The following is a 17251-nucleotide window of genomic DNA, read 5'->3' as shown; positions in this document are numbered from 1 at the left end:
CAAGACAAAGCAGCGGATGAGACAAGCTGTCACTCAGCCGTGCTGCCCTTTGAAGGGAGGCCATGGGGCGAAAAGGTGCCGCAAATGGGCTGTGAAGTTTACATACACTGCCCACTGTTAAACAGATTACCTCTAATGAAGTGTCTAATGCTCAGGCCACATCAGCCTAATCCTCGCTGGCAGCTCGTCCCTCGGCTGCCAAAAAAACCACCACCCTCTGGCCTTCTCTCGCCACTGAGGCCGCCAAGCGCAGGGAGGTGCCCGGCGTTAATAAAGCAAGACAGTGTGCGATCTGACATGCAAATGTAGGTCATTGCATATGTAAATGTGTGATTACAAACCTGCATGCCAGAACACATTAGTGAGACTTTGCTCTCAGCATGCGGTTGTCACAGCGCTTTAGAAGCTCATGCTAACATTTGTCAACTTACCATGCAGTGAGTGAAAGTAATTCCCGGTCTTCATCCCGGAAAGTGTTTTTCACCGCATTACTGCTCCACATACATGTGCTCCCTCCGTGTTCGCCACTAACTCCACTGTACTAATTAGACGACGCAATTCTGGGGTTTATCATTTTTATCAGCTGTCAACTTAAAAACCATGAAATGCATAAATTGGCCCCCCTCCCCGAAAACCTAAATCATATTTATTGGCCACTGCCAATGGTAACCCGGCGGTTGTACAGCACACTGCAGGATTTAATTTGCATACAGCTCACTGTCAGTGTCTCTTACTGATGCGCTGTGCCTCTCTCTGTGCAATCTTTCTGATTTCTGGGTCTGTATCATCTGAGGGGGGGGAGAAAATACTGCAGATGAAGCGATTTGTATCCTACAAGTGAACTGATTTCCTGAAACAGTCGCTGAATTATCCGATGCAGTTCAGAAAGATGTTTTGTTCCTATTTTGGAAGAAGACGTGTATGGGATAAAGACTGATTGTGTAATGGCAGACACTGTGTATTCCCCCAGGTCTGATTTCATGCTGGCTTTGTTTAACCATGAATATAGTAGAACTGAATGGATCTGAATGTGTTTTTTGTGGACCTTTCTAAAAGTTTGTTGCCTTCAAGGCTATCCTGTGGCTTTCTCTCCACTGTCACACATGACATGCAACTTTCTGATATCTGTCACCTTTTGTTTTCAAGGTTTTATACAATTAAAGTTTACAAAAAAAAAAAAAAACCCTCTAAAGGTCATTTAAAAATATATATATATCCAAAGGGCTAATTTTGAATTTTGCTTAGCTTTTAATTTTAGATCTCAAGTGCCAGAGAGCCACACAATCCCTTTTGAAAGCACTCTGGGGGGTTTGTTGCTAACTGGTCTAACATAAGTCACTTCAAAGATAGAGATGTCATGCTGTTTTGATATGCAGCTGAATACAATGGAAATGAAAATGATACTAATTTTATTATATTTATCTGCTGCTCATCACGTCATTTTCCAAGACTTCACTAGATTACACCCTTCATTCACATATTAATAAAGTATTCCTGCAAATTATCTGTCATTCTAATGTTTTATTTATTATGGAGATCGCTAATTAAAAAGTGATGATGGGGTATTTTTGATCTGTGTGGAACCTGTATTATGCCTGGCTTTGTGGAATACTTATGTTGTCCCCCCCCCTTTTATTTCCTTGTTTTTCTTTTTAATTGCAGAAACCTTTGCAGCCAGATATGGGTCACAATTCATTAGCTAATTTTCAGATTGAAAAGAAGATCGGACGAGGACAATTTAGTGAGGTCTATCGGGCCAGATACTTGCTAGACAATACCTCAGTAGCTTTGAAAAAAGTGCAGGTAAGAGGAGGTGATTTAATTATATATTTTTGTGTTAATTTAATGTTATTAAATATGGTGCTTCTGTGTTCAGTACTTAATGTAATGTTAACAAGTCCCTGGTGCTCCGAGTGCAAATTAGTCATCAATAATTAATTATTTTTCCTTTTCAGTCTCCTGCTGCTCAGATTGTTGATATTGGCCTCTGCAATCGGGGCTAAAACAATGCATTTAACAAAATACAAAAAGAAACAAAGGCAGATTAAATTATTGTACTCATTATTAGTGTCCTATGCATTATCCTTAATATCTTGTTTAAACTTTTTCCTCTTTTTGATATAGTCACACTTATTTCACTGTCGGCGTATAGTTACTATGAAAATCGAAAGCATTAAATTGCAAGGTCTGATTTTCAATGTTTTTGCTGGCTGAATACAAGGCAGTTCTCAGCTGCTCTTTCCTAAAACAGAAATAGAAACAGAAAATGACGAAAGGATTTTCACAAATCTCAACATATTGAAACTGCTATAATGGCCATATATATGTTAACTTAGACTTACTTCATATAAATATAACATTTTAACAAAAGTTAGCTTAGCTTCATGATGACAATTGAGGACATTATCTATAAGCAATGGGCAAAACAACTGCAACAATATTTAATTAGCCTATATAGTCAGTGTATCATTGTACATCGTGAACTATTGCTGTTTTCGATTTACTCCTTGCTTTAATTTACGTTAATGCAGAAAGATCAATGTAAGACTTGTTAATTACTCTGCAAAAAAATTAGTTTGGAGGGGGGAGTTATACTTTACAGTGCTGTACTAGGACTTTTGTTTTATGTTCCATGGATTACAAATGCTTTATTAAATTAACTAGGCATCTATGTGGATAATTAAGTGACTGGCCCAAACACAATGTGTATCCAAGTACACATTGATTTCTTTGTACTACAAGTAAGCCGTAACGTGCTTCCTGTATCATTCTGCTCTATAGAAGTGCAAAAGCCATTGCTGTCCCCAGACTGAATTTTTTGTATTCATTTTTGTTGCATCTTAGATACCAGAATTATTTTCCCTAGCAGCAAATTCCTTTCTGTTTGAAAGATATTGGGATTCCTGGAAAAAATAAACAATGCAGTTTCCCATGGATTTGTAAACGAGAGATATATAAAAAATAATTGGCAACCAAAAGATTAAAAATGCTTAGTTACTGCTGCTTCCTTCAGCCACGCAGCGTTTGTGCTGTTTGCAACATAATCCTTTATTCAGTGCTCTCAGGGGCTGATGCTGTCATCGCTGGGGGTTCATTACTGTTAATGATGGCCCTGACAGGAAGAAACTGTTTCCAGGTATACGCCACTAATGACATGCAGATAACAAGCATTTAACTATGCTAGGAGGTTTCCGACAATGCATACCTCATTTTGAAGGGTTTCTGTTTTTTTGACTGCAAGTCACAGTATGGGTTTCATTATGCTGTCTGCAAAAGGCTTTTTTTCCCCTCTTCTGGTAAACAAATGACATCGAAATACAAACATAGTTGCGTTTGTTTAAACCACCTAAATCCAAAACAAATCACATCAACACGTATACAGTTTATCTCTGCCTATATGTCTAACTACAAATATGTATAGTTTCTCATTCATTTCTTTGTGCTTTAGAAAAAATCACCATGATTTTGTTTTGGTCCGTGTGTTTTTCCTTTTTTATTGATGAGCTGTTGTGACAGGAAAATGAAATAAAGATGCATTATCATGTGATTTTGTCCCAATTAAGTGTGCATTGCTGCCAGTATCTATTGACGGCTGCATAATCCTACTCAAAGTTATGCTGGTGACTGGCCCAGACCAGTGTGCTTTTCTCCTGATGACATTAATTTTTTTTTGTCATATCATATCATTTTTCTCATATCATAGTATCCAAGTATTCATGTTTCAACTAGTAGATAAAGACAGCAAATATTATAAACTGTATTATATAATTTCAGACTATAGTTTTAAATTATCCTTTTTTGAGTTTTTACAGCTGACAAACTTTAATTAAAACTACAAATTTGCATGTATTATGATATGTGTTACATAATTGGATGGAACTATTAAAATGTGTAAAATTAAACTAGTAATTCATGTACTTTTTAGACCAAACATCCTAATTATTATTAATCATAATTACCAACTGTTCTATGAACTTTGTTCAGAGGTAAATACCTTTTTTACATTTATTGTGCCCTGTTGTCACGGAACTCATTTTAAACTGTTGTAAAATGTTTTTTTCCACCAAAAGGTGCTCAACACAAAATAATAATAATTATTTCTTGTATAATTAATTGTTCTCACTCTGGTTGACTTTCAAGTTATATAATTTGATTACAAAACAACGTGACTTTGATATGAACCTAGTTTTGATTATGGACCACTTACTGCCAAAACATAGTGATTACAGTAATAATGAATGGAGTAAAACATGCAGATTTGTTTTCTAATTTACCATTTCCAGAGCAGTTTAAGCCCTAAACATTGAAATACTAAACACATTTGTGAAAGAACGTAGGAGCTGGAATGTGTCCAAACCCTGTCACCTGTATCTTACAGGCTGTTTAATGTGACTGTGACTGTGACTTCTTCATTCGGTGCTGGTTTTGTAAGCACTCCCCCCCGCTTAGTTCCTGGGGGCCTGTCATAAAATGCCATTATCTCTGTCGGTCTTGAAACAAAAACATCTAAACTTAGAAGAAGTAAAAATAAAATAAAAGATTAACTCTGCTTCATTAACAACATTATTTCAGTGTATATTGTTTTGATTACATAGTATGAATGTCTACGTTATGCATTTAAAATGTATATTCTCCCTTAGAGTGGTCAAATGGCATGCTGGGAAGAAGGGGGTATATTGTGCTGTCTGTCAGTGTGTCAGACTTTATGGGGGGGGGTTCTGTGAAGAGAAAAAAAACAACAACATTGTTATAAATACACAGGCAAGTTCTGATTGAATTCAGTTAATTCTGAAAATCATACTCTGAAGCAAATTGACAAGGAGCAGATGTGTGTTACCCTGTGTCGGCAAAGCCCGATCCAGGTGTGCAGAGTTACTGCTGTGTCTTTGTATGGTGATGATTCCTGTGCAACGTGTATTCAGAAATGCCATAACACCGCCTTTCCTTTGATCTTTTGATAGATATTCGACTTGATGGATGCCAAAGCTCGGCAAGATTGCATCAAAGAAATAGATCTCCTTAAGGTAAAAAACTAGAGGAGAGAAAAAGCGGCATCATGTGTTGTATTATGTTTTCTAAAGGTGCCTCAGCAGAGACCTAATACTAGAGAAAAACAATTGATCTGTACCAGACGTACAGTTTCTTGTGAGGCGAGAGCAGATCACTAGCTTCTATGTGTCATTCCTTGAGGCTGAGATTGACTCTTTTTTTAATGCCAAAAACTATAGTTTTTATCTGTCTCAGTAATATTTAGAAGGGGGGCATGGTGCATTGTAATGGAAATTTAGTAGACTCCCTTATGTATCTTTTGATGTTTCTTTTTTCCTTTTGTTTTTTAAATCAAGCATTTTCATTTATCAAACCCTCTTTAAACCGCTACACACACGTACACAGACTAACTAACAAATTAATGACAAGTTCAATAAATCAGGGTGGTGCCTTGATCAGAGGTTTCCTTTGTACCATCTTCATCAGATGTTATTAAAGAAAAAAAAAAAAAAGTGTTTGACTGTCATGTTAATTATGCTGACCCAAATCACTATCCGTTCGTTTCTAGGCTCTTGATTATCCCTGCCAATGCCTGGACCAGATTAAAATTAGCCCTTAGCAGAGTCTCACGAAGGTATCTTGTCTGGGAGAACATAATTGGTTCCTCTTGGTTCTTACTTGGCATTGTGCATGGGTGGTTGGCTTTGTGTGCCAACGTGATTGAAGGTGAGGAGTTGCAGGCACTTGATATATCCATCTTCGCGCCGGTCAGGGAGTGGGTGGGTGCAATGTCACAGTGCTAAGCAACACTTAGTCAGCTGGCCCTAACCACGCCGCATCCTTCACCAGGGTGAGAGGAGAAGGCAGCCGTCACCTCGATGCCTTCTTCCTGCAATGACTTCTAGTTGACTGGTAATTAATTTGTTCATTGTACCAGCCCACCTCACACAACTAACAAGCTGCCGTGTGAAACACTGAGCAGCGCATTCTACCTCAGTGGGCAGGGTCTAAAACTGCAATCAAAATAATAAATGCAAGGGGGAAGATAACTTTATATTATAGTCCATGAGACGCTGTTTTTTTTCTCCCCCTCAGCCTTCACAATGTGGTGGCTAGTCTTTCAATAGCCTGTTTTAATTGTTCCTACTGTTTTGGTCTGTGGCATGTTCAATCAATAGGCGTATTTCTCAGGGGCAGGTTGAAGTTATGGTGCGTTAAAGGCTGTGTATCATTAAAAGCACTGCAGTGTTACCTTAATTAAGCCTCCTTTTTGAAGTGTTCTCACGGTTTCTTTTCTTGATCACTGCCTAGTTTTGGGATAGGTACGGCACAGTTTAATGCGTATCTTGTTCATTTGAAACACTACGGACTAATCCTTTAGTGAAAAGTAGATGCCACAAAAAACGCACAATCTTTCTGTACTAGAAGTTACAGATTTTTGTCCTCCTTGCAGTAGCTAGTAATATGTAAGGGGGGGTTGTTATTCACAAGCACATTTGTCACAGTGACTTTCTTCCACTGTGGTATTACAAATACCCCCGAACTGCATTGAAACCAGTGGCTCAAACTAGAGATGCGTCCGAAAATGGGGTCAGATCTCGTATAAGGGGGCTTTAATTAAAGTGATCTAATTTAAGAGGCTTCCTCTCTTTCTAATTTGCCTAATTATGAATCTTTCGGATCGAAAATACAAGGAAACTGTATTGTCACAATACAATTATAATACAAGAATATAGTTAATACATTAATTGGCGTATAATATATGCATTCCTTTTCACATCAGTTTTGAGCATGAACATTTCTTTAATAATGTTTCCGACATGTCATGCCTGATGTGAAGTCTTGGCTTCTACTTCTTGGCTTATGACATCTGACACTGAGTTTTCTCTCTGGTTTGTTTTCTATTGATATGTTTGTTCATACTGGATGTTGCAAATCATTGACCAGCCAACAGGAAAAAACTAAGCCAACGAATACGACTGTCCTGTTTTCATTAGGCCTTTGTTATTCTTTGAAATGTCACACACAACTGTCATATGAAAAACAAAGCTTTCTTATTAGAGGTTTATTTTTGAGAAGCATTTGACCTTTTCATCGTATTCTTTAACATGCAAAGGGCATTAAAATCCATGTGTGCTGTAGCCACAAAGAACTTTATAGCCCATTACATTATGGTTAAAGAGAGCATTTTCATTTTGGAGAATATAAATCAAATGCGCACAAACCAGAACAATATGCTGTTAAGTTTTATTTTATTATATTATTATGTTTTCAATTCTAAAAAGCTAAAACTAATGGCAATTTGTATAAATAAATAAGCAGCTTGCGAGTATCTTTACTGTCGCATTTTGAAAACTGTAGACCAAGCAAGTCGGTCATGTTAAATATTTAAACAGTGATACTTCCTCTATTGTCATTTTCAGCAATTGAACCACCCAAATGTAATTAAATATTATGCGTCATTCATTGAAGAGAATGAGCTAAATATAGTCCTGGAACTTGCAGATGCTGGAGACCTTTCACGGATGATAAAGGTAGGCAGCTTACACTTCATCTGTACTAGTAAGGCACCTCGGAGTACAGGTTTAAAATTATATGTTTCTATTATTTAAAGTTTATTTAAAATCATCTTCTGGTTATAATTGGATGAATGCTTATGTTGAGATCAATAAACTGTTTTAATCAATTTCATTTGAGACCACTTCAGTATTTTATACCTTCACTTAGTTGTTTTGCATTGAAGCCAAATAAGTTTAATTTTGTAAATGTATCATGTATGCATCTATTTTGCTTCCAGAATGTATAACATTTGAGTTTTAATAATAATAATAATGATAATAATAATAATAATAATAATAATAATAATAATAATAATAATGACATGTGGACAAATAATTGAATACTCCTTCAAGAAACATTACAAAGAAGGCCCACAGTATTGTAAATTAGTATGACTAGTTAAAACAATATGTCTGGTGAATTTGTTTTAAATTAGTCACCTAAATTAGTCTGGATTCCTTTGATTATTTTTCTAGTATGCCCTTTAATGGTGCTTTCACATTCTCTTTGGAATTCACGTTTCTTAATGTATTTATATATTTATAATCAATAGAAGGCCATGAGAAATAACTCTTATTACCAGTGGGCCATAACAATAAATATGCATATTTCTAGCTGCAGTGGTTCACCTCAGGTTCAAGGTCTGAGTTGACTACTGAAGGATTGAAAAGGTTTTAAATAATAAATAATAAACAAAACATAAAAAAGGACCTCCTGGCCTAGGCGTTGTAAACATAATTCCTACACCACAATTACAGAGAGGCACCCGTGTCGTGATTAGAAAATAAGCATGAATAGAAGTCCACCTTTTAGGAGGAATGATAAAGATATGTGATATGTAAACTAAACCACTGTGGACCAAATGAATTTTCAACCTGTGTCAAGTATTAATCTGGCTGTCTGGGTGAGCCAATTACACTAAGGAGTTTAGGTGAAAGAGTCAGCCTGGTTTATTTATTTATTTTTTCCGGATAAATCTCACACTCGTAAAGGTACAAATTGGGATTAAGCTTTACAATATGAAATTCATACGGAGGGTAGAGTGAACCGTATGTAAAGCAGCAGTGTAAATGCATGAATTTAACATTTTTATTCTTTTTGATTTCTGACCATTTCAGAATTCAAATTAAATCAAATGGTCCTTCATTTGCATGCACTTACAGAATATTGCATGTGCCGTGTTTGTTTTTAAATGCATAGAGGGCCGATATGCACCCCGTTGACATCAAACAACCCTCTGATATGCAAATGCGGCGTTGGGAAGAATAGATCCACAGGCTTTGTTTGGATGCGGGCCAAGGCTCTCATGCTGAATATTGCATTCGGGATCGGTTGAATTATATCCCTTAAAACTGGTTCAAATGAAGAAAGTAAAAAGAGACGCAATGAAATAATCAAGCTGAGTGAAATACTAGCAGATTGATTTCCTTATTTACCTGAGCATATGTGTTGTGTGGCATACAATCGTGTCTGTTTAGAAAATGTAAATAAGTTTAAGTGCTTTCATTTTCTATAGATACGTTATGTATAATAATCTTTAAAAAGTCATTTGGTAGATAAGTACTTTGTAATGCAAATTTGATTAGTCTGTTAAATATATTTATTTATACACACATACACACACACTATAGATTTAACTTGGTTTATTAAGTTATAATCTTGGTTTCCACATTTGACTAAAACACCAACCCAGTTTGATTCCATAAAATATTTGACTTGAATTTTAAAGACAAATAAAACACCTCACACACACACCTTTCATATATAGGGAATCCATTCAATTGCCTCCATCTCAATTACCTTATTTAGAGCATATTTTATACACTGCAGATTTTTGCATTTCTTTTTTTCGGGGGAAGGGTACAATAGATAACCCATCTGTATTGTGGATAATTGAAATAATACAGTGAGATCATTTTTCTATAAACTCTGTTATTTTGCATTCTTTTCACATGATGTTATATTCTAGCATCCTGCTGAGTAAGATCTGTTTTAGTAAAGCTTAAGTGGCCTCCTTTCTACTTTGAAGATGCAGGAAAATAAGCCAGAACCAAAAGAATATTTTCGTTACAGCAAAATCTAGTGGAAAAGTTTGAGAGTGTGGGCTATTTTATGCATTGAAGAGCTATACACCAGATGTGAGCATTTGAAAATAACCACAAAATGGATTTTCTGAGAATTCATGTGCTTTCCATTGCAGCGTTTTCAAAACGAGTAGGGATTTAATAAAGGTCACAGAGCGAAAGTTCTGCGTTAAATTAAAGGAGAGAGACATTCTGGTGTTGGAGGACTCAAATTAGAGATGTTTATTTAGTACACAAACATTAGCAGACCTTGGCAGCACTACATCAAGTATAATTGAAACATTTCAGCAGCTGGAATTAAACCGTTATTGTGTGAAATCATTGAAATGTTGCGTAGACTTCCTGATCATAAATACCAAGCATGCTTTTTTATAAGAGCATTGCATAATTGTTTGAAATTGTTCTGTCAGGTTTTCCACATTTCCTTTAGTTTTTTTCTATTCTTTTCTCTCTTTTTTTTCTATTTTCATTATAGCAATGCTAGCACTGTAGTTGACATGCTGTCTTGCAGCTTAAATCCTTTGTGCCTGCAGCCTAACACAGTAGCAGTATAATGTTCAGCACAACATTACTTGGTGCTGTTAAACTAATTAACAAAAAAATGCTGTCATTATAACACTTTTTTTAAAACAAATATTTTTTATTATTCTCTTATTTGGAATCTGAGCAAGCTGCAGTCAATGACCGTTTTCTTTCTTTTCAGCATTTCAAGAAACAGAAGCGTCTGATTCCAGAGAGGACTGTGTGGAAATACTTTGTTCAGCTGTGCAGTGCCTTGGAACACATGCATTCTCGGCGTGTCATGCACAGAGGTATTCCTCTCCATGAAATATGCTGGAGGTGTCCTGGACCTTGTGATATGTGGATGACTTTCGTACACTGTGTTCTCCCTATTATAACACCACGGGGAGCCACTGTTAGTGGACCATTTCACATTATGATAGGAATATTAATATTTATGTTAATGTCTGGACCTAAAGTGATGAACAGTTTCTTAATCTACCTAGGAAGAACTCAAGTTAATTTGCTTATACATCGAAACGAAAATAAATGTATGAATGTGATTATGTGATTTTTCCCCCCAGTGTAAAAGACAGTACAGTGTTATGACGGCAGCTCTATAATATTAAGTTTCATGGGGAAATGCCAAAAGCTGGACTTTAAAATCTTGTCAGGTTCAACAACTCAAGTGGTTTCTGAAGCTTTTGGTTGTATTGGATGTGTATCTGCAAAATGCAATACAAACTTTACAAAAAATAATTATATTTGTAATTTAATAGTGGGGAGCACTGTATACACACAGCACATCTCTCCCCCCGACTTCAAGCTGACATTACTGACCGCATTTTTACATTTTCAAATCTGTTTTTCCTATAATTGTTAGCCAACTGCATTTGCCTGTGGTTGTTTTCGACTTGTCATGTGGGGCATGATTATATCAATTTTACATACACTGTGGGACCTGTAAAGATAGACCTTTTCCTTTTAGTCCAATAATTTCTCCTTAACTACTTGCGCCAGAAATTGATTTAAATATTTCCTTTGCCACAGAGGTAGAAACCTTTAAATTCTTAGTCCTTGGGCCAGTCACTTTACACTTCTGAAAGCAGTCCGATATTTTCACATTGAGTAGAAATTGAAAATTAATATGCTCCTGAGCAACTGGAAGAACACTTGTTGCACAGAATTGCAAATTAACTACAGACAAGTTGTATACAAATAATATTTCACAAATCCAATTTTTTTACATTTAAACAAACAAAATTTTAACTGTCAAACAAAAACGGAGAACAAGAAAGTACGTCCACGGTATATTTTTTCCCCTGCTTATTTGTTAGATTTATGTAAGTCTGACACTTGCATATTAAGAGGGGTGCATATATATTCATGAAGTTTAAAACTGCTGTGTTCTATTTCAGAAATGTCAAAGTATATGTATATGTATATGTATATATATATATATATATATATGAACATGCTGGGAGTAGAAGTGATTGGGTCACCTGGAAATATTACTGAAAGCATTAGCAATGCAAAAAGTGTATTATTAATTTCAGAGAATAATATAACCTTCTGTATGTTTAAATGGCATTTTACTCCTATGAAATTGCGATTTCTTAATGGATTGTATGGTGCGTTTCCATGGGTTGAACAAAGGAGGTAAAATATAATGCTTGTGTATCCATAGTTACCTTTCACAAAGAAAGGTATACCTTCAGAGATGTTGCAGGGCAAGTCAATGATTGATGCGATGATTTTATGAACTGGCCACAGTCAGCTGATGAAGGAATAACTGCTATGCAAACAGATGTCTGAAGCTAAAAGAGGAAAACAACCCAAAGGGAAGATAGGAAGTCCAAGGCTAATTATTTCCAATTAACACTCTATGCTGATTTCAGTTCCATGTTAAATATCTTCATATCAAAGGGAGCGGCAAAGATGTCTGTCTGTTACAAACTGTCAGCCTTTGTTGAGATGAACTACGAAAACCACCTATGATGGACAGTAAACCATAGATATCACTTAAAAGAGCATTACATGTGCATTGGTACATGTGTCAATAGTGTTCTGTACCATTGTCAGCTATCCTGTAAACGGAAGGTTTAAACTAAAAAGCAAAGTGGATGACAGATTGCCACTGTTTTACCAATGTAGAGCAGTCCATATTTGGATGAGAAACACTTTATATAAAATGGCAGCAAAATGCAACCTTTCTGCATTTTATTTTCCATTTAATACCGCACACACAGGGTGCTTTTTTCCTATGAATTGTGTGAAATAAAAAGTGAAAATCCCTCCTTTGGTCTCGCATTTACATACAATGTGCAGAGCGCTCCTCCCGTTAATAAACTAGGCTGGGAGATCTGTCGTGACTGCAGAGCCTGTGCTGCTTTTTTCACCATTTGACATGAGCTTCACCACTCCACCAGGTATGGACTGGGGCACTGGCTGATGTTGTCAAACAGAAATCCCCTGTGACATGTGCAGGATCTCAGAGAATCTCCTTTAACTCCAGCTGTATCAAAACCGTTATGAAGTCCCATTCTTGCCCTTTAATTCTTTATCAACAGGGTGGTACCTACATATTATAAATTGTGGACAATGTGTGGGGACCATTTCTGAGTAGAGTCCCAATGTATGTAACATCTCTGTGTGTGTGTGTGTGTTTTATATATATATATATATATATATATATATATATATATAACCTAAATATAAAAATTGCTTTAACAAGGCGTGAAATATCAGCCCAGAAGCTACATTTCTGAATGTCAGGTCGCATTGCCAGACTAGGTTGCATGAGAATGTCCACTAACAGTATTAGATAATTTTTCAATGTACTATATCTTGAATCATCCAAGTCCTAATCAGATTGTATTAAAGCAACTGTGCTACGAGGTCTGTTTAAATCCGGGGAGGCTAAACTGAAATAGCAATAGGTGGGTGTCTGGGATTGAGTAAGTTATTGGTTCACTTGGTGTCAAACCCTCTTGTGGAGAAGACCTGTCATTCATTTGAGAAATAAAAACAAGAACAGTCAAAATTTACATTTATTTATTCACCAATATGCCAGTCGAATTGTCTAACGGTTTTTAATTTTTGAAATGCATAATTTCTCTGTTGGCTGTGTATGTTGTCTGTTCCTGGCTAGCTTTGTAGGATGAAACCTGATATGTGTAATTTGTACACCTAACCGTGTTTTCTTTTCTTTCTTCTTTGCAGATATAAAACCAGCTAATGTGTTCATTACTGCCACTGGGGTAGTAAAATTAGGAGACCTGGGGCTGGGCAGGTTCTTCAGTTCCAAAACGACAGCAGCACATTCTTTGGGTAAGAAAACCTTCACTTACGGCCGCGTAGAAGGCCGATTTTAATTATACAAGCTGGATGCGTTTCATTATATCACTCAGACTAGAACCATGTGTCCGTTATAAAAACCTCCTGTAGCCCTAGGCAAACCTTCCAAACCGGCGTTGGCTATATCCATTTCATTGAGCAGTTAGGGCTTTCCTGTTGCCTTGACCCCCGACCTTTTCACAGATGACGTCTGGATGTAACAAGTCTGGCCTTGCTACTGCTGTACAATTCTGATTGCACCAGAGCGCAATAAAACACCCAGCAGACGATGATGAATTGCCGCATCCAGGCCCATGCTGGGCTGACCTGTTGATCCTTCAACGAATAGGAAACTATTTTGACATTAAGTTATTCAGGATTTTACATTCGCGATATTTCATGATATTTCCAAATTGTGGTTTATAAACTTTCGGTGATATAGATAATTGCATTGTAAAGAGTATTGCAATCTGTGTATGGAATTCTGATATCATTTACATTTGAAATTACCTGTTTAAAAAAAAAATACAATTTGTTAGAAAGCTATTTTTTTTCTTTTATGACTATTGTAAACTTGAAGTTGTGGGTCAGGCATTGTTTTGTCATTAGATTACATGATAAATCTGTTTGCTCATCCTATTCTCTATTTCACTTTTGGTGTCCCAGGTAGCATGTAAGTGTGGTGGTTGGGGGAGGGGGGACAAACAAACACAACAAATGAAGAAATAAAAAAAAACGGTAGCAAATGTAGTAATCATGTGTTTGTGAGTAATATTTAATTGTTTCAATCTCAAGTTTATGGACATGTAAAATGTTTTTAATTATGTTCAGGCACAGTGTTAACATTCTGTTTTTTTTTTTTTTTTGTCTTGTTTTGTTTTACACCACTGCAACTAGTGGTAAAATTAATGACTAGAATAATTGATGCTAAATTAAAAGTAGAGAATACAGCGCCCTCTACAGGCAATCTTTGTGAACGTATTTCTTTAGCTGCCAAAATACATCTGTAGAATGTAGTTTTCACGTTTATTAATTATACGCACTCGTATACTCGTATAACCGTGAAACTGTTTATTTGAATAAATAAAATTGAATAAACTCTGAATTGTTCCACGACAGATAGGATGAGCTTATAATTTCACTAAAATGTGGTCACCCCTGCTTCCCCAAACATTTTTGTAACCTGTTTAAATTGTGTATCATAGTTTTGCCAATTTGAGCAAGCAGGCATTATGCTACGGTTTATTTTTTATATCACTATAAAGTATATTATGAATTTAAACGAAAATGTTACTTATAACAAAAAACAATTATTTTGTGTAAACTCTGTCCTTAATGCTTCAACAACAGTTTTATGAGAATTGAGAAACAAGAGAAGAAAACATGAAAGTGACTTTGAATTACCAATATAAAACATGCGTGCCGATGACTAAATCCATGGAAATAAGTGGTAAACTTGGATAAACATGGGCATGCACACACCGAATTAGCCAAAATCTTACAATTAAGTGTATGTTGATGGCCTGTCTTGCTAGAGAGCCTACACTATTTCTGTTACTGCTCAGCTTTGCAGTGCAGGGGTATGAAATTCATGAGTTTCTACATGGCAGGTTAAATTCACCCAGGGGCATAGAGACCCTGTATCTGCCTTTCCCTTCGGGCGCGTAGACTAAAGCCTCTCTCTGCAGGGGGGTTGACAGTTTTAGCTGTAATGAGGCAAACCTCCACTGTCGAACACTGGGGTGTGCGGCGTATGGGGGTCCAGGAAGCTGTGCTATGTGCCTGTCAATTCTGTGCTTTAGAAGCCGAGTCTTACCCTTTTAACTCTCTCTTTCAGTATCTCAGCTGCCTGCAGATACAAACAGAAAAATCTTACTTATCTTAGCATTTTGAGCCAGGGGCTGCTTCCCCTTTAAATTAGGGGGGGTGAGGGGGTTGGGGGGGGGGAGAACAAAGAAAGCCAGCTGGAATAATACCAGTGAAGAAATGGTGATTAAAAAACACAGTTAAAAAGCATTAGTAATCCCATGCCCATGTATTTGCATTTAACACCAAAAATTTGAAGAAAGTACTAATTACTTTCAACTGCTATCACTGCATACACAATTCTGGGGTGGCAGTGCTATTGTTTGATGGTCATCTATGAATGAAATTGATCGTATCTCTTTCCTGTCCTTATATGTATATTAACGATGCTATACAGATTTACCGATTCCAAATGTGGAAGTGTAACTTTTTCTAAAAATACTCCCAAGTAGTAAAACACAATATAAATAAATTGATCATACACTATTAATTGTATCACATGATGTCGTTAAATCTCAACGCCCCACAGAGACAGGGCTGTGACTGGTGTTTTTCTTTCTAAAAAAAAAAATGCATCATTGTCGTTATTAGTAATAAGTAAAATCAATCCCAACATGTTTTTCAATTTATTGGCATGAATAAATAATGTAGCCTTAATTTGGTACGCATACAGAATATTTTAGCCTCAGCTTCAGCTTTTTATACAATTATTTGCATAAGGGAAGAGTATTCTTTTTAATCATCCAATAATGGATGTTAAGGGACTTTTTTCAAACATTACCAAGAGACCCTTCTGTTTGCAGAAACTATGCATGATGACCAATTAAAATAATGCTCATTAGTTTAATATAGAGTTGATAAGCTATTTTATAGTTTTTTTTCTGTGATTGTAGGTCACACTACATATATATATATCTTTTTTTCTCCACTTGGAACAGTTTTTTATATATATGTTCAAAAATAATAATTATACTGATAAGGGAACCACAGTCATTTTCTTATCTTCAGATGCATCATAGTCATAACTTAGAAGCCAATTTACCATTGTTTTCTGAAGCTAAGCCCACGAATCTGACAATTTTTAATGTATCATTTGTAAACCACCTAATTAAGTTAATTTACCTTATCCGCTGACTCATTCATATATTTTTTTAAATCATAGCCTTAATTTAAGATCTGCTCATTGAATGGGTATTTAATCAAAATAAATACAGATCTGGATGTGCAGACCACACGTAGGATACTTACATTTTTCGAAATATCTGTTGTTCTGCGCTGTGCTTTATATCCTGGCGCTGTTTGCCTTTGAATTTCTTTCACTTGGCTGGCCACAGGAGATTTTAGTCAGTATTGAATTTAAGGTGTTGTACCAGGGCTAAACTTTGTAAACTGCGAGCATTTGTCTGTATTTTTCCTATCATCAATCTTTCACACTCTTACCTACCCCCCAATGTATCTGAAGGCTTCCTTCGGCTGCTGATAGGAATTACTTTTGCTTTCGGTAAACTAGGAGCCTTCAAACTTCAGTGTTTTACCTGCCCCCTGTGGATCTTCCTCAGCTGCCTGCCTGCACATTACTCACTGCCAATTACTTGCTCTCAATCTTTTGGCAATGAAATGGGTGGATCTTTAACTCGTGTCTCATCCAGAATATCATCTTTTAAACCCAGTGCATTAACCACATTAGGGAGAGGCTTGTATCTCAATACTCTCCTTCGTTGATTATTCTCTTGTTTATATTAATTCATTTGTGTGTGTCATGTACCATCCTTGGAAGAGGTATAATACGAGCAAATACTCATCTACTTCTTTGTCTGTTATGTTTCGAATGGATTTGAATTATCCTCATGGTTCCTGCCTTCCGGGAAGAGACATTAGTCTTGTATTTCATTATCAAGGGTGTTATTAAGAACATCAAAACAAACAAACGGAAATAAACCGCATTCATAATTAACAGAGCGCATAATTGGACAGAT

General features: G+C 36.2%; 1 protein-coding gene across 2 annotated transcripts in view; it reads left to right on the top strand.

Moving 5' to 3' along the window:
- Nucleotides 1–17251, top strand: part of nek7 (NIMA-related kinase 7) — a 55071-nt gene that overhangs the window by 18365 nt on the left and 19455 nt on the right. For both annotated transcript variants that reach the window (XM_066691793.1, XM_066691792.1), the window contains 5 exons: nucleotides 1663–1803; nucleotides 4962–5024; nucleotides 7413–7523; nucleotides 10336–10444; nucleotides 13356–13463. In XM_066691793.1, coding sequence (XP_066547890.1) covers nucleotides 1681–1803; nucleotides 4962–5024; nucleotides 7413–7523; nucleotides 10336–10444; nucleotides 13356–13463 — 514 coding nt within the window. In that variant the 5' untranslated portion in view covers nucleotides 1663–1680. The remainder of the gene's footprint in view (nucleotides 1–1662; nucleotides 1804–4961; nucleotides 5025–7412; nucleotides 7524–10335; nucleotides 10445–13355; nucleotides 13464–17251) is intronic.

Source organism: Amia ocellicauda, chromosome 19 (assembly GCF_036373705.1).
Source record: "Amia ocellicauda isolate fAmiCal2 chromosome 19, fAmiCal2.hap1, whole genome shotgun sequence".
NCBI classification, from domain to species: Eukaryota; Metazoa; Chordata; class Actinopteri; order Amiiformes; family Amiidae; genus Amia; species Amia ocellicauda.
Note: the sequence above shows the minus strand (reverse complement) of the source record. Positions and strands in the feature narration are given on the sequence as shown.